Here is an 18,060-nt window from a genome sequence, read left to right as displayed (position 1 = left end):
GCCAACTTGCACATTCGAGGCTTGCTGTCCAATCTCGGTGCTTTTTACACAAGTCCAACTGGACTGTGAAGCTGACATGTCACCTCTCCTCATTCATTCATTCAACCACTGCTGAGTCCTTACCTATGAACTGTTGTACTAGTACTAGGGACATGGAAAAAAGGTAAGACAAAGCCTCTGAAACAATGAAAAAAAAAAAAAAAAGACTGCAAACCTGGTACCAACAAAAAGATAACTCCATGATGCGTCAGGCTGTAATATGTGTAATGGAGCAGAATGAAGCTGTGCAAGGGGAACAAGAGTGATGTGAAGGTGGAATTCTATTTGAAGCCAATGGTCAGAGAGGGGAAGAGCCCATCAGGGAGAGGGAAGTCGAAGTGGAAGGGTCCTGAGATGGGAGCATGCTTGGCATGTCTGAAGAGCAGCAAGGAGGTCAGCATTATCTGGACAGAGTGGGCATGGTGGAGTAGCAGTTGAGGGCTGTGGATGGAGACAGGTCACGTGAAGACTTGGTAAGGGCTGGTAATCACTTGTCATTAGGGAAACGCAAACCAGAACTGCAATGAGATACCACCTCCCACCCATGAGGATGGCTACCATCCAAAAAACAGAAAATAAGACGTCTTGTGTTGATGAGGACGTGGAGGAAATTGGAACCCATGTGAGCTGCCAGTGAAAATGTAAATTGGTTCCTCAAAAGATCACAAATAGACTTGCCATACAAACCAGCAATTCCACTCCTGGGTATATGCCCCAAAGAACTGAAAACAGGGGCTTTTTTTTTTTTTTTTAAAGATTTTAATTATTTATTTGGCAGAGGTCACAAGTAGGCAGAGAGACAGGCAGAGAGAGAGAGGAAGAAGCAGGCTCCCGGCTGAGCAGAGAGCCCGATGCGGGGCTTGATCCCAGAGCCCTGGGATCATGCCCTGAGCCGAAGGCAGAGGCTTTAACTCACTGAGCCACCCAGGCGCCCCTGAAAGTAGGGTCTTGAAGGGCCGTTGGTATGTCTGGGTTCACATGCAGCACTATTCACAATAGCTAAAACACAGAAGCAACCTAAATGTCCATCGATGGATGACCAATGGATAAGCAAGATGTGGTGTATACTTACAACAAAACACTATCCATCCTCAGAAAGAAAAGAAATCCTGACGCGTGCCACAACAACGGATGGCCAAAGAATGGAAACCACCAACATGGTCAACCCCTGATGAGTCCAAAATAAATAAATAAAACAAACAAACAAACAAATAAATAAATGTGGCATATTCCTTATTCAGAAGAAATCAACTATTTGGCCCAAAGGAAAGGAAGTACTGACACATGCAACAACATGGCTCATCCTTGAAAACACGTGAGGTGAAATAAGTCCATCACAGAAGATGACAACTTGTAGGATTCTCTTGCTATGAAATACCCAGAACAGACAAAGTCCTAGAAAACACACTGGTGGTGGCCAAGGTCTCAGGGGAGGGGAGATATGAGGAGGGGCTGCTAATGAATGGGAGAGTTTTCTTTAGAGGGTGAGGGAAAATGTTCTAAAATCGACTGCGGTGATGGTTGCATAATTTTCTGAACATACTACAAACCACTGAACTGGACTCTCTATTTTTTTATTACTTTCTGAAGAATTTATTTATTTATTTGACAGAGACAGAGAGAGAGTACAAACAGGGGGAGTGGCAGGGAGAGGAAGAAGCAGTCTCTCTGCTCAGTGGGGCTTGATCCCAGGACCCTGGGATGACAGCCTGACGTGAAGGCAGACACTTAACCAACTGAGCCCCTCAGGTGCCCCTGAACTGGAATCTTTATTTATTTATTTTCATATGATGTCATGTTAGTCACCATACAGTACATCATCGGGGTTGATGTAGGGTCCATGATTCACCGTTTGTGTATAACACCCAGTGCTCCATGCAATACGTGCCCTTCTTAATACCCATCACTGGGCCAACCCACCCCCCACCCCTCCTCTCTGAGACTCTCAGTTGGTTTCTCGGAGTCCACAGTCTCTCATGGTTCATCTCCCCCTCTGATTCCCATCCCTTCATTTTCCCTTCCTTCTCTTAATGTCCTCCATGCTATTCCTTATGTTCCACAAGTAAGTGAACACATAGGAAAACTGACTTTCTCTGCTTGACTTATTTGAACTGGACTGCTTAAACAAAAATGATCATGCCATGTGAATTGTATCTCAATAAAGGTGTTACTAAAAGACAAGTAAAATAAAATTACACAGTTACACTGGGATGCATACTTGGGAAGCAAAACAATTTTTTTAAAGGAGAAAGTGGTTTCCATGAGAGATGGGATCATGATTATCTCCGATGCAGGAGATTCGTGATTGGCAATGGCACATGGGTGATTTCTATGGAGCAAAAACTGTTGATCACGTCATTCGGGTTGTACCTACTCAGCAGTCTCCCTCCATCAGTAAAATATACATCACATAAAATTAACTGTCTTTGCCATTTTTTAAGTGTACAGTTTGGTAGCATTAAGTACATTCACACTGCTGGACAGCCTTCACCACCATCCATTTCCAGAACCTGTCATCGTCCCAAACTGAAACTCTGTACTCATTAGACAGTAATAACTCCTGGTCACTCTTTTCCCCAGCTCCTGGTCAACTCTATTCTACTTTCTCTATGAACTTGACCTTTTGAGGAAACTCTTCTAAAGGAAATCACAGAGGAGAAGTTAAGGTGGCAGAGGAGTAGGGGACCCTAGTTTCGTCTGGTTCCTGGAATTCAGCTACATAGTTACCCAAATCATTCTGAACACCTGCAAAATTAATCGGAGCTCCGAGAAAAGAATTGCTGCAATTGTACACATAGGAAAGTGACCACCTTTTGGAAGGTAGGAGGTATGAAGATGTGAATCCTGGGCAATAGATGGGTAGATAGGGCGGAGGGAGGAAGCCTGCTTAAGGAAGCGCCCTCAAAGTATTATAAGCAGGGGAGCACAAAATCGGAACTTTAGGAATCTGCTACAGTGGGGGATGTCCCTGGCTTAAAGATGCTCAGGTGACGAGGTGGGGTGGAATCCCACATCGGATAGCGTGGTCCCGGGATCCCCAAGGTCACAAGAAGAAAGTGGGGAGCCAGAGTGTGGCAGGATTTTCAGGGATAGGAGCTGGGAAGCCAGGTGAAAACAGCAGGCCTAGCGGCCAGCTTTCTGCTCTGTGTTGCCATGAACTGTGAATTGCTTCATGGTGGTATGACTGCTCTCTGGGCAGGGGACAGCAACAGGCAGAAGTACAGTGAGGCCCGCACCCCCCTTCCTGGGAAAAATGGCATGTGTTCGCACTGCAGGAGTCTGTCAAGTTTGGAGATTCAGAGCTGGGTGGGTGCCTGAGATAAAAATGCTCGGTCACAGGCTGGGTGAACAAAGAGTTCCGTCGGAAACCAGGGAGACAAGAGGTGATTCACTGCACCTGTGAGGGCTCCCTGAAGAGTGTGGGTGGGTGGTGGTGGCTAGAGATCGGGGCACGGCCATATCCATACCCCCAACCGCATCGGTGCTGAAGGCCTTCAGAGAACAAAACGGTGCGCAACACAGTGCAATCTGGAGCTGCTTGCACTGAGCCCTGCTCCCTGGTAATAGCAGGGCAATTCCACCAAGCAAGGATACCCGAGCATCCCCGCAACAGACCCCTCTGCCAGAAGACCAGCTGGAACAACTCGCTAGCACCAAGTTTTCCCATTATAGGGAACTGGAAGACTTCAGCTTTTGAAATGAAAGACAGTATAGAGCATTCACAGCTTTTTAAAAATAATTATTATTCATTAGTCTTTCAGTTTTACTCTTTTCAGGTATTTTCTTATTTTTTTTAATTCTTTTTTGGTTCTTATTAAAGTTTGTGATATATACTTTATGTTTCCTTCTGTTGTATTTTATGGCATTTTTATTATATATAGTTACTATGTTACTATAGTAACATGTTACTATATATTATTATGTTATTATGATATTATATTACATTTACATGTAAGTTTTTATTTCTATATAAATAAATGTTTATATATTTATATATTTTATACATTTATATATAAATTAATATTATACTTATTATATATATTTATATATAAAAGTTTTTCATTCTTTCTTATTTGAGACCTACACATACAAGTTGAGAGATATATACACACAAAGATACAAAAAAATATATATGTAAGTTTTTCTTCCTTTCCTGTTTTTGAGACCTAGTTTCTTTTAACAAACAAACCAAAATACACTCAGGATTTAGCTTATTGTTTTGTTGTTTTACTTGTTTGACTTCTTACCTTTGTTTGTTTCTTATTTCTTCTTTCTTATTGTTTAAGATAGAAAAGGGAGAAGGGACAACTGGAAAAGCAAACAAAGTCCACGAGAAATTAAAAAGGGGAGGAGACTCCGCATGCAAGCAGAGGGACTGGCCTTCGACTGGAGCATGGACAACTTATCCACCATAGTAGGAGAGGATCTAGACACAGGGGGGCTCACCCGGCACCGACCCGTGGAAGCACTCTTTGGACTGCTTCTATTTTTCTCAGCCAAAGGTAAGGCCAGAAGAAGTCAGGAGAGTGACCTGCTGGCCGAATGTAGGAAGAGGTACATATTGAGATCACAAATGTGCTGTTAGTCAGCATGGTTGTGGGTTTTCCTGAAGACATTTTTAGCCATTCAGGACAGGCATCAAGCAGGAACAAACAAATAACACACAACAGATGAGACATCACAGCACTCATAACCTGGGAGTCATTTATTCACTTGGTAAGTAATTCTTGTTTGTCTACTTTCGGACAAGCACTCTCCTAGACCTGAGGGTATAATAAAGATGGACAGACAGAACTGGTCACTGAACACACGGAGGCCATATTCTAACACAGGAGAGACTTTCAGGATACCTAGATTACAACAGGCATACTATTAGCATACCAGGATGTCAGGGCCATCCTGTGAAGAGTGTGGGCCTGGACTCACCCACCAATGGGCCCATGATACTCACCCAGAAGGGCAGGCCGCTCTACTGGCATCCCCATACACACGATTGGACAGTGCTATAAACAGAACGTGAGAAACCAAACTCTGACGATGTTAAAACACAGGGGTATTGACCCTTGCCCTGGGAGTCACCGGCACACTCGGGTCTATCTTGTGGCACAGGGCTGCCACTCCACTTGCCTTTTCTAACAGACTGGCCTGTGAGATGACGCATATCCCTACAATGCCATCCATGGACAAAGAACAATCTGAGTTATGATGTCCGTGTGTTACAGAGCAAGAGTTTTAAAGGAGGGGAAATGAGCAACAGAGTGTGCCTCCAAAGATGTCTAAGCCCTCAGGTCTGGAACACTCGGAGTTAGCCAAGCAACGGACGACAGGAGGGGCGGGGGTGGGGCATTCCGTGTGGCACAGTTGAGAAGGCATGGAGGTTTTGTTTCCACTCTCCAGGCAGGGTCTTGCCTTTTAGCACCTGCAGTCCTTCATGATTACATCAGTCCATGATGTCAAAAGGACCTTAGCCAGGGAGCACTGAAGTTGATGCTGGGGAAGAAGTCACATAGAAAGGACACTACCTGAAGGATAACAGATCGGAAAGACTGGAAAGGACACAGCCAGAGGCTATGCTTCTCTCAGGTAGGCAGTAGCCACCCTTTATGCGGCCAGCATAGATCTGGAGCTAACGCCTGAGGGTCTCTGTGTCAGGGACAGCTGCTTCTGATGGACACCATCAACCGATTCCCAACGGCCATGTCAATGGCAGCTTCTTTGAGACAGTCTGCCTCCTCCTTGTCTTCTCTACAGAAATATCAAGTGGCTGCCTATGGGGCTGGCAGAGTGCTTCCGGCTTGGGCTCCACAAATGAAGGGCTGGAGGCGAGCACCTGTAGTGCCGGGACTTTCGTGTGTCAGGTTGGGGATCATGCTAGTGTTGGTACTGATTTTCCTGCCAGGCTTGTACTGTGACCCTGGATCTGTGTATTACTCTTCTTACGAAACAGTCATCCCCAAGAGTCTGACAGTCAAGGGAAGGGAAGACCCAGGGGAAAAGGCATCCTATACACTAGTAATGCAGGGCCAGAAGCAGGTGATACAACTGAAGGTGAAGAGAGACTATTTTGTGAATGCCTTTCCAGTCTTCAGCTACCACAATGGGGTCCTGGGGCAAGAAGTGCCTTTCATCCCTCATGACTGTCACTACGAAGGCTACCTAGAAGGAGTCCCGGGTTCTTTTGTTTCCCTCAACACCTGTTCAGGCCTCAGGGGCATCCTGATTAAGGAGGGGAAGCCCTATGGCATTGAGCCCAGGGACACCTCAAAACAGTTTGAACATGTGTTGTACACCATGGCACCCCAAGCTCGAGTGTCCTGCAGCGTCACTTCCAAAGGCAGCCAAGTGGTGTCCACCAGCCGGCAGCAAGGGAGCAGGAAGCCTCGCAGTCTACAGGCCCTGCCGTCCTTTTGGTCACACACTAAGTACGTGGAGATGTTTGTCGTGGTCAGCAACCAGCGCTTCCAGATGTGGGGCAGGAACGTCGATGAGACAGTCCAGAGAGTAATGGACATCACTGCTCTGGCCAACATCTTCACTCGGGGCATAAACACCCAGGTGGTGCTGGCCGGAATGGAGATCTGGACCGAGGGGGACCTCATCGAAGTCCCAGCGGACTTGCGAGTTACACTGAGGAATTTCAATAGCTGGAGACAGGAGAAGCTCTTCCCCCGGGTGAAGCACGATGTTGCCCACCTGATCGTGGGACATCACCCTGAAGACGATGTGGGACAGGCATTTCTCAATGGTGCCTGTTCAAGAGGCTTTGCAGCCGCTGTTGAATCCTTCCACCATGAAGATGTCCTCCTGTTTGCGGCGCTCATGGCCCATGAGCTTGGGCACAACTTGGGTATTCAGCACGACCACTCGGCCTGCACTTGTGAAGATAAACTCTCTTGCCTCATGCATGAGAACATCACTAAAGAAAGTGGCTTCAGCAACTGCAGCTCTGACCACTTCTACCAGTTCCTCCGAGAACACAAAGGGGCCTGCCTGTTTAACAAGCCGCGGCCCCAAGGTCGCCTGCGTAGGCAAGCCACGTGTGGAAACGGTGTGTTGGATATGTATGAGGAGTGTGACTGTGGACCTGACTGTGGTAATAACCTGTGCTGTGACGAAACTTGTAGGCTGAAGGCAACGGCACTGTGTAGTTCTGGACTCTGCTGTAATGAAACGTGTGGATATCTAGAAAAGGGAATCATGTGCCGTTCTCCTTTTGGAGAGTGTGACCTCCCAGAGTATTGTGATGGTAACTCTGACAAATGCCCCACCAACACATACAAGCAAGATGGTACACCTTGTGAACGAGTTCATTATTGCATTGATGGTCTGTGCAAGACTGCTGATTTTCAATGTGTAAATGTTTTTGGATACCCTGCAAGGTCTGCCCCAGAAGACTGTTACATTTCCATGAACACTAAAGGGGACCGGTTTGGAAACTGTGGCCTTCCCACTTCAGATAACCAGGAATATGTAAAGTGTACAGCTGAAAATATATATTGTGGGAAAATTATATGTACAAATGTCAAACATGTACCAGTGGTCAAGTCCATGCACACAATGATCCAGGTGCCTCATAGGGATGACTGGTGCTGGAGCGTGGATGCCTACAATAACACTGATATCCCTGATGATGGACATGTGGACGCTGGCACACGTTGTGCTCCAGAAAAAATCTGTCTGAATTTCTCCTGCATTGATCATGCTGTGCTGAAATACGACTGTGAACCACAACGAATGTGTAATGGGAGAGGAGTTTGCAACAATTTAAAGCACTGCCATTGTGAGGCTGGCTATGCCCCTCCTGACTGCACAACTATAGGAACTGGGGGTAGTGTGGACAGTGGCTCTCCTATTTTACAACGGGAATCTGAAAATTCTTTCAATGCTGCCAAACATGAACATGAGTTCATAGACAATATGATCATAATATTTCTCGTACTTTTTTTCCTACTATTAATATTAGTAACTGCTTTTATTGCCCTTTTGTGTAAACATTCAAGAAAAGCTCCTCCAGAGCCCAAAGAAGAGGCAGAAGAGGTTCAGCCAGAAGAAGAGGAAGAGGAGGAAGAAGAGGAAGAGGAGGAAGAGGAGGAAGAAGAGGAAGAAGAGGAAGAAGAGGAAGAATCAGAGCCATAAAAGAAGTAGTGAGAGGAAGAAGCTAAATATATCAAACATCTCAAGCACTGAGTGGGAATGAGGCTCAGGGAAGTACAAGTGAAGTGGGAATTGATGGCTCGGGAATGGGACCTGAATAAAAATATACCATCTATAAAAATACACTAATGTAGGAGGAGGGATTCATCCACTTTTGGAACTCATTTTAGTAATTAAGCTTTTATTTATTTAATATACTAAATATTTTACTTTTTCTTTTCCACATTTCATTTGAACTCTTCACAGGCATTTGTAGACATCAATGTATTTGTCTTGGGCCAATTTTTCCATTCACCAGAAACTTTTTAGTACATGCCATCTCTCATCTCACTTGTTTGACATGTACTACTGCATTTGCCTACCTTTATTACTTTCACTTTGTAAGTAACCACTACCCATGATGAGGGTAGTTGTTTGTGTGATCATTTTAGTTTGCCTTATAAATGTACTTTCATTAAATGAAGAGTGTTTAAACATAAAAATAAATAAAACCCTATTCAGATTATACATATCTTCAGATTCCACTTGGCATAGTTATTGAGTCCATTTTGTTCTGGGGCTCTGTGGGAGGTAGTATATCTGGGAAGCCAGAAGACCCTGATTTTCCCAAGGTCAAGGGGCAAGTGTTAAAATCATCCACCTTTTCAAATCTGGCAAGTGTTTAACATGATGTATGTATATCGAGTTTACTTCCCAGCATTTCCAAGAATTTCATAGAGCCATATTCCCTTTCACCTAAAAAGTTTCATTTATTTTTGTTCTAGACAAGATTTCATAAACTTTACTCATTACTAATCTTCATGGGATGAATTTCAGACCTCTAAATGTCTCATGTCTGATGAGCATCACCTAGACTCAAAAAACTAAGCTTATTTTCTAACAGTATACAACTCCAACATACCATAGTGCTAAGTATATGTATAAAACTAAAATTTTGTCTTAGTTCTGTTTTTTTAAATTTATTGAAACAATTAACTTGCTGACTCATATCAGAAGGAATCTCTCCAATTATAGGCAAAGGAGCTTAGAGGTGGTAGATACTTCTCTATGAAGAAGTACAAAGCAAATATAATATCGTTATTCATTCTGTGGTAGGAACTATGTTAAATACTTCACATTCATTTTCTCAATTTAATCCTCCCAACTTTCCTATGAAATCTCCATCTTGTTCATGAGGAAGCAAAGAAAATTTGCTCCAGAACTGGTAGTGATGGAACCTTATCACTCCTCAGGTATGACTCCATCTCCGTTCTCCACTCCCTCATGGGCTTTTTCCTGTGGTAAAAATGATGGATAAAGCACTCAATATGTCACTAATTGAACTCTATTATGAGTTCTCAAATTGTGTCATTATTATTGATGAAACTGTCTTTTCTCCTGTGACATCCTGACATCATGGAAGAGCATGTTGTCTTCCTATTCAGTGCTTGGACTCAGCATATTGTAAATGCTTAATAAATGTCTATCACATGAGTAATTAACTGGCGCTAACCTTAAAATACAGGGCCAGATTCATTCCCTTGTAGAATGCCTCTTGCTACTCCCTAACACAACCAAAATCTTAGTAAGATGCAGTATTGATACTAAACTTTAAAAATTTACTCATATTAGAGAGGGAGGAGGAAAAGAGGGGGAAAGAGAATCCTAAGCAGACTTCGCTGAGCTTGGAGCCTGACAGGGCGCTTGAGCCCAGGGCCCTGAGATCCCAACCTGAGTTGAAACCAAGAGTTAAATGCTTAGCCAACTGTGCCACCCTGGCACCCTGATTGCTAAACATTTATAAATTGTCAAGTAAATAATAAAAAGTTTATCAGATCTTGAATTCCAGGAAATGAAGTTTTACCCACATTAGGGTAGACTATGGTAGGGGAGGAGGCCAGTTTTAATGTGGGCAGGAAAAAAGTTAGATGTAACTTGGGTTGTGAAATCTCCACATTCAAGGGTCAGTTTCTTATAAAGCTCAGGTGACAACAGTTCTGCATTATGTCTGACTGCCTCTAGGAAGTATACCTCTTCATCTGATTCCTCTCCCCATTACATCTGGGGGATTCTGACGAATGCTTGCGTGTTCCAATCATCTGTGTCAGCAATCACCAGCCACCTGCTCCCCTAATGGTGACTTACTGCTACCTTTTACCTGTCTTTCCTGCTCGGCTATTGTCTCTTCTGTGCTGCCTCAGGCCAGCAGAGACCCAGGTCCTTAATTCCTCAAAGCACAGCCGCATCCAGGCTCTACAATTTTATCCACATTTTGGAGCAAAGGGAAATTGCAAAGTGGAAAAGGAAAATGTGGTGCTGAAGATAAGTATTAGTGCTCCTAGCGTCCAGGGCTTATGCCTTAATGGTAGACTTAGAGAGGCCATTTCCCCCCTCAGACCTGACCCAACATCCTCTCTTATTCCTGCAGGACTGCTTGTGAGAATATCCTTATTGCCTGGAATAAGACTCCACCACATTCTCTGGGGCCCAGGGAAAAGCAAAAGAAACTTTTTAAATTTTTTAAAGATTTTATTTATTTACTTGACAGAGAGAGACACACACACAGTGAGAGAGGGAGCACAGGCAGGGGGAGTGAGAGAGGAAGAAGCAGGCTTCCCACTGAGCAGGGAGCCCGATGTGGGGCTCGATCCCAGGACCCTGGGATCATGACCTGAGCTGAAGACAGATGCTTAACAACTGAGCCACCCAGGGGCCCCAAGAAACTTTAAAAAAAAATAATTTATCGAAAACCCAGATCATATCTTCATAACCTCACATGAATATAATTATGCCCACAACAAAGACATATGTTTGATAAAAATTCAGCTTTTTGTATGTTCAAACTTCATTTTTAAGCTTATTTTTATTGAAATATAATTGACATATAACATTAGTTTCAGGTGTACAACATGATTCGTATTTGCAAATACTGTGAAATGGTTACCACAGTAAGTCTAGTTAACATCCATCACCACACAGTTACAATTATTTTTCTTATGATGAGAACTTTTAAATTCTACTCTCTTAGCAATTTTCAAATACACAACACAGTATTAATTAGTCATCATGCTGTATATTATATCCACAGGACTTACTTATTCTAACTGAAAGTTTGTACTTTTTAGTCACCTTCACCCATTTCACCAACCCTCTCATGCCCTGCCTCTGGCAACTTATTCTCTGTATCTATGAGATATTTTTGCTTTTTGCTTGTTTTTAGATTCCACATACAGTTGAGATCATATGGTATTGGTCTTTCTCTAGTGACTTATTTTACTTACCAGAATTCTCTCAAGAGCCGTTCATATTGTTATAAATGGCAAGATTTCTTTCTTTTTATTGCTCAATAATATTGTATATATATTACATATACCATTCCCTTATATATAGGTATATATTTGATATTTTATATATATATATATAAATATATATATTTCTTTATCCATACATCCAATGATAAACACATAGCTTGCTTCCATGTCTTGATTATTGTAAATAATGCTCCACGAATATGGAGGTACAGAGATCTTTTCTTTTTTTTTTTTTTTTAAAGATTTTATTTATTTATTTGACAGAGAGAGAGAGAGATCACAAGTAGGCAGAGATGCAGGCAGAGAGAGGGGGGGAAGCAAGCTCCCTGCTGAGCATAGAGCCCGATGAGGGGCTTGATCCCAGGACCCTGAGATCATGACCTGAGCTGAAGGCAGAGGCTTAAACCACTGAGCCACCCAGGCGCCCCTACAGAGATCTTTTCTATTAAGTGTTTTCATTTCCTTTGGATAGCCAGTAGTGGAATTACTGAATCATTTCATAGTTCTCTTTATAATTTTTTGAGGAACCTCCATAGTGTTTTTCATAGTGGCTGCACCAATTTATACTTCCCCCAACAGTGCACAAGGGTTCCCTTTTGTCCACATCCTAGCCAACTCTTGTTATACCATGTCTTTTTTTTTTTTTAAAAGATTTTATTTATTTATTTGACAGAGAGAGAAATCACAAGTAGGCGGAGAGTCAGGCAGAGAGAGAGAGAAGCAGGCTCCCGCTGAGCAAAGAGCCCGATGTGGGGCTCGATCCCAGGACACTGAGATCATGACCTGAGCCGAAGGCAGCGGCTTAATCCACTGAGCCACCCAGGCGCCCCTACCATGTCTTTGATAATAACCATTCTAACATGTGTAATGTGATACCTCATTGTAGCTTTGATTTGCATTTCCCTGATGATTAATGGTCCTGAGTTCCTTTTTATGGACCTGTTTGCCATCCGGTATGTCTTCTCTGCAAAATGTCTATTCTGCCCATTTTTTATTTGGATTGTTTTATTGCTATTTAGTTGTTGGAGTTCTTTACATATTTTGGATATTAACCCCTTATTAAGAACATGATTTGCAAATACTTTCTTCTATTCAATAGCTGCATTTTCACTTTGTTGATGGTTACCTTTACTGTGGAAGCCTTTATTTTTTATTTTAGATTTTATTTAAATTCAAGTTAGTTAACATATGTGTAGTATTAGTTTCAGGGATAGAATTTAGTGATTCATCACTTGCATATAACATCCACTGCTCATTTCATCAAGTGCCCTCCTTAATGTCCATCACCCATTTTACTCAATGCCCCCACTCCCCTCCCCTCCAACAACTTAGTTTGCTTCCTATTTTTTTTTTAAGATTTTATTTATTTTATTTGACAGAGAGAGAGATCACAAGTAGGCAGAGAGGCAGGCAGAGACAGAGGGGTAAGCAGGCTCCCTGCTGAGCAGAGAGCCCGATGCGGGGCTTGATCCCAGGACCCTGAGATCATGACCCGAGCCGAAGGCAGCGGCTTAATCCACTGAGCCACCCAGGCGCCCCGCTCCCTATTTTTTAAAAAAGATTTTATCAGGGTGCCTGGGTGGCTCAGTGGGTTAAGCCTCTGCCTTCCGCTCAGGTCATGACCTCAGGGTCCTGGGATCAAGCCCCACATAGGGCTCTCTGCTCAGGGGGAGCCTGCTCGCCTGCCCCCTCATCTCTCAAGTAGAGAGATCTCTATTTGAGATCTCTTTCTGTCAAATAAATAAATAAAAATCTTTAAAAAAATAAAAAAGATTTTATCTATTTATTTGAGAGATAGCAAGAGAAAACACGAGCCAAACAGGGGGTGGGGAGGGTCAGAGGGAAAGGGAGAAGCAAACTCCCTGCAGAGCAGGGAGTCCAGTGTGGGGGCTCCATCCTCGGACTCTGAGCTCATGATCTGAGCTGAAGGCAGACACTTAAGTGACTGAGTCCACACAGGTGTCCACTTTGCTCCCTATCGTTAAGAGTCACTTATGTTTTGCTTCTGTAAGGGCCTATTCAGCCAGAGTGGCCCCACCCCGGCTGAACTGCCATTTTGTTGTAAAACTTAAATTGACCTTGCCCCCACCCCAGGGGAACTTACTTAAAAGCAAGTCTGGGAAACCAGTCCCAGGAAACAAAGTCTAAATACAAGGATGAGTCAGGCCAGTTGTAGGTATTCAATCTGTGGAGGCGCCTACGGTCTCCTAGCTACCAAGGAGTATGGACCCCGCTCTTTGGGCACCTTTTGGGAGCCAATTCTGAACTAGGTGATAGGCTGGTTCAAATGTCTACTAGGGTAAATTGTAATTCAATTGGATGCCTAGCATCACTGTGGAGTTTCCTGTGTGTGTGTTACAATCTCATTGGCCACCTGTGTGTGGCTAGGCCCAACCACATGGCCTTTGCTCTATAAAAATTAGTCTGGAAAGCAGGGAGGGGTCGTCCGGGTAGGGACAGCCCCGACCCGTCTGTTTGACAGTTGGTCTGATTCCTGATGCTTGGCGCGAAATAAAGCTTTGTTTGACCTTCGCTTTGTATCAGTCTCGCTCCTTTAATCATGGACCCATTATTGGGGTACCCAATTTTGGGGGGACCCAAACGTCCTTCTCTGTTTTTAGCTTATTATTCCTTCCCTTCCCCTATGTTCATCAGCTTTGTTTCTTAAATTCCACATATGAAATCGTATATTTGTCTTTCTCTGACTTATTTTGATTAGCATAATACCCTCTAGTTCCACCATGTTGTTGCAAATGGCAAGATTTATTTCTTTTTGGTGGCTGAGTTATATCCCATTGTGTATATAGACCACATCTTTGTCCATTCATCAGTTGATGGACATGTGGGCTCTTTCCATATTTTGACTACTGTGGATACTACTGCTTATAAACAATGGGGGGCACGTGCCCTTGAGATCACTGCATTTGTATCCTTTGGATAAATACCTAGTCAAGCAATTGCTGGGTCATAGGGTAGCTCTATGTTTAACTTTTTGAGGAGCCTCCATACAGTTTTCCAGAGTGCCTGTACCAGTTTGTATTCCCACCAACAGTGTAGGAGGGTTCCCCTTTCGCGACATCCTCACCAACATCTGTTGTTTCTTGAGTTGTTAATTTTAGCCATTCTGACTGGTGTGAGGTGGTATCTCATTGCGGTTCTGATTTCTATTTCCCTGATGCTAAGTGATGTTGAGTACTTTTTCACGTGTCTCTTAGCCATTTCTATGTCTTCTTTGGAGAAATGTCTACTCATGTTTTTTGCCCATTTCTTGACTGGAATTTTTTGGTTTTTTTGGGTGTTGTGTGTGAGACGTTCTTTATAGACTTTGGATACTAGCCCTTTATCTGATAAGCCATTTGCAAATATTTTCTCCCATTCTGTAGGTTGCCTTTTAATTCTGTTGACTGTTTTCTTTGTTGTGCAAAAGCCTTTTATCTCCATGAAGTTCTAGTAGTTTATTTTTGCTTTTGTTTCTCTTGCCTCTGGAGACAGGTCTAGTAAGAAGTTGCTGCAGCCAAGGTCAAAGAGGTTACCGCCTGTGTTCTTCTCTAGGATTTTGATGGACTCCTGCCTCACATTTAGGTTTGTCATCTATTTTGAGTTTATTTTTGTGTGTGGTTTAAGAAAGGGATCTGATTTCATTCTTCGGCACCTGGCTGTCCAGTTTTCCCAACATCATTTGTGGAAGAGACTGTCTTTTTTCCATTAGTTATTCTTTCTTGCTCTGTTTAAGATAGATCTGAGGGTCCATTTCTAAGTTCTCTGTTCTGTTCCACTGATCTGTGTCTACCTTTTGTTATGCAGGAGTTTTCACCTCTGAGAGACCACCAAGGAGCCAAGCACCGATGCAATCACACAAGGGTTTATTTGAAAAGCTTAAGCTTGGGCCCAAGTATATCCGACACAGTGGAACAGGGACTTGGAACCCGAGCTTAGTTAAAGCAGGGGTATTTGTGGGTTCCTGTTACTAAAGCAGGGTGGGGATTCCTGGAACCAAAGCAAGGTGGGGGGTCTCTGGAACCAAAGCAGGGTGGGCCTTCCTGGAACTAAAGCAGGGTGGGGCTTACTAAAGCAGGGTGGGGGAAAGTTCAGCCCTTGGGCATAGGGGTCTGAGATGTATGTACTTATACTAAGGCTAAACTTGAGGTGGGATGGCCTTAATTTTTTTCAGCCTCCACACCTTTGTGCATGTACCATACTGTCTTGATGATTATAGCTTTGTGATACAACTTAAAATCCACAATTGTGATGCCTCCAGCTTTGGTTTTCTTTTTCAACATTTCTTTGGCTATTTCGAGTTTTTCCTGGTTCCATATACATTTTAGAATTGGCATCAATTGATAAGTGGATTAAGAAGATGTAATATATACATATACATATATATGCATATATATGTATTACTCAGCCACCAAAAAGGAAAACATTATGCTAAGTAAATAAAGCCAGTCACAAAAGTTCACATATTGTATGATTTCATCTATATTAATATCTGAAATAGGTAAATCAAAGAAAGTATATGTAGAAGCAGTTTAGGAGAGAGAATGGGGAGTAATAAATAAGTTCTAAAATTAGATTATGATGGCAGCTGCACAATCTGTAAATATTCTAAGACCACTGAATTATAAGCTTTAATTTTTTAAAAGATTTTGTTTATTTGACAGACAGAGATCACAAGCAGGTAGAGAAGCTGGCAGAGAGAGACGAAGGAAAGCAGGCTCCCTGCCGCGCAGAGAGCCTGATGTGGGGCTCGATCTTAGGACCCTTGGATCATGACCTGAGCCGAAGGCAGAAGCTTTAACCCTCTGAGCCACCCAGGCCCCCTGAATTATAAGCTTTAAATGGGTAATTTTTTTTAGAATGTTATACATCAAAAAAGCTATTTTTATTATTTTTTAAAAAGATTTTATTTATTTATTTGACAGCAAGTACAAGCAGGAAGAGTGGCAGGCAGGAGAGGGAGAAGCAGGCTCTCCACTGAGCAGGGAGCCCGATGCAGGGCTTGATCACAGGACTCTGGGATCATGACCTGAGCCAAAGGCAGCTGCTAACTGACTGAGCCACTGAGATGCCCAGTAAAGCTATTTTTTTTTTTTAAGATTTTATTTATTTATTTGACAGAGAGAGATCCCAAGTAGGCAGAGAGGCAGGCAGAGAGAGAGAGGAGGAAGCAGGCTCCCTGCTGAGCAGAGAGCCCGATGCGGAACTCGATCCCAGGACCCTGAGATCATGACCTGAGCCGAAGGCAGCGGCTTAACCCACTGAGCCACCCAGGTTCCCCAAGCTATTTTTTTTTTAAGTGAAGAACAGGGCGCCTGGGTGGCTCAGTGGGTTAAGCTGCTGCCTTCAACTCAGCTCATGATCTCAGGGTCCTGGAATGGAGTCCCACATCGGACTCTCTGCTCAGCAGACGGCCTGCTTCCCTTCCTCTCTCTCTGCCTGCCTCTCTGCCTACTTGTGATCTCTCTCTGTCAAATAAAATAAAATAAAATAAAATCTTTAAAAAAAATAAGTAAAGTGAAGAACATTAAATATATGGCTAAATCTCTCTTAATCACTTCTCCCCAGTCCTCCCTATTGGGAACCATTATTATCAGTTTTGTCCATTTTTAGGTAGAAAATATAGGGTATTATTTTATGTACATAAGTATATGTATAACATAAATAGTATAATGCTTTAAAAAACTCATTACATTTTGGAGATGGGTCCATTTTACACAAAAGTCTTCAAAAGAAGTGCTCTGGTAGGATCCTGGGCATTATAAATGCTTACTATATTTGATATAATTCAAATAAAGCAGAATCACTATATCTGGGGATGGCACTGTCATTTCTGCAAAGGATTTCATTCCTGGCTGATTCACTGAGCCTCTGTGATGGGTCAAATATTCCTGATGATATAGTATGAATTTTGTTGTATTCTCCTTAAATTAAAAAAAAAAAACTTTTTGGGAAAAAACATGCATGGTAAAGGGGAAATCCTGGGAAAGTTCTTAGTCAAAAGGGAAATTTTGAAGGAAGTAACAGTATTTTGTAATTGCCTCACACTTTTTACTTTGCAAAGCATTTCTAGAAATGCTGTTGAACAATCAACAAATCTCATATATTGTTATTTCCACTTTACAAACAAGAAGCTGATGCTCAAAAAGATTAAATGACAAAAATAACAATTTGCAAATAACCAAACTGGGGCTTGAATTCAGGTTTTCTAGGTTTAAAAACAAAACAAAAATAAAAACAAAAACTTTTTGAGTAAAGCTTCATATCGCAGTCCATGGAAAAATTATTTTTCATACAATGCAACATTCTACTTTTTAATGGTTAGGACACATATTTAATTATGAGAAAGGAAGGGAGATTTGTAGAAAATGGCACAGCACTCCTTTTCAGAACCTCCTCAAATCACTCCATAAAGACAAAGCATTAGGATGGTAAAATCAAAACTTATGAATAACAACAAAAGCTGGTAAGGCATCTCACAAACCCCAAAGTATGCATAGATGAAGACAAACCACCGACAGTTCCAAGACCGAAGTGGTATTAGTATGTGTCAGACAGAAATCAGAGTAATGAGATGCCA

At 42.6% G+C, this 18,060-nt stretch overlaps 1 protein-coding gene, 1 long non-coding RNA gene and 1 pseudogene across 8 annotated transcripts in view; 1 reads left to right on the top strand and 2 right to left on the bottom strand.

Annotated features, from left to right (window-relative positions):
• Positions 1-18,060, bottom strand: part of TMEM116 (transmembrane protein 116) — a 181,686-nt gene that overhangs the window by 70,751 nt on the left and 92,875 nt on the right. The window contains exons 11-12 of one of the 6 annotated variants that reach the window (XM_082698511.1): positions 4,991-5,042; positions 4,390-4,570 (exon numbers count right to left, since the gene is read on the bottom strand). The exons of 4 other annotated variants lie outside the window; for them this stretch is intronic. In XM_082698511.1, coding sequence (XP_082554637.1) covers positions 4,482-4,570; positions 4,991-5,042 — 141 coding nt within the window. In that variant the 3' untranslated portion in view covers positions 4,390-4,481. Of the gene's footprint in view, positions 1-4,389; positions 4,571-4,683; positions 4,890-4,990; positions 5,043-18,060 lie in introns of those variants that run through there. One more of the 6 variants, XM_082698507.1, reaches the window with a different exon arrangement.
• On the top strand, positions 5,624-8,301 carry LOC309847780 (disintegrin and metalloproteinase domain-containing protein 1a pseudogene; annotated as a pseudogene). The gene has a single exon. The product of its transcript is annotated as a disintegrin and metalloproteinase domain-containing protein 1a pseudogene (transcript).
• On the bottom strand, positions 10,726-12,160 carry LOC309847598. The gene is made up of 2 exons (XR_014302517.1): positions 12,111-12,160; positions 10,726-11,699 (listed from the first exon to the last, which is right to left on the bottom strand). It is a non-coding gene; the product is annotated as an uncharacterized lncRNA (long non-coding RNA).

The sequence above is a fragment of the Mustela nivalis genome (assembly GCF_964662115.1).
Source record: "Mustela nivalis genome assembly, chromosome: 14".
Taxonomy (NCBI): domain Eukaryota; kingdom Metazoa; phylum Chordata; class Mammalia; order Carnivora; family Mustelidae; genus Mustela; species Mustela nivalis.
This window is presented reverse-complemented; position numbering and strand designations above follow the sequence as displayed.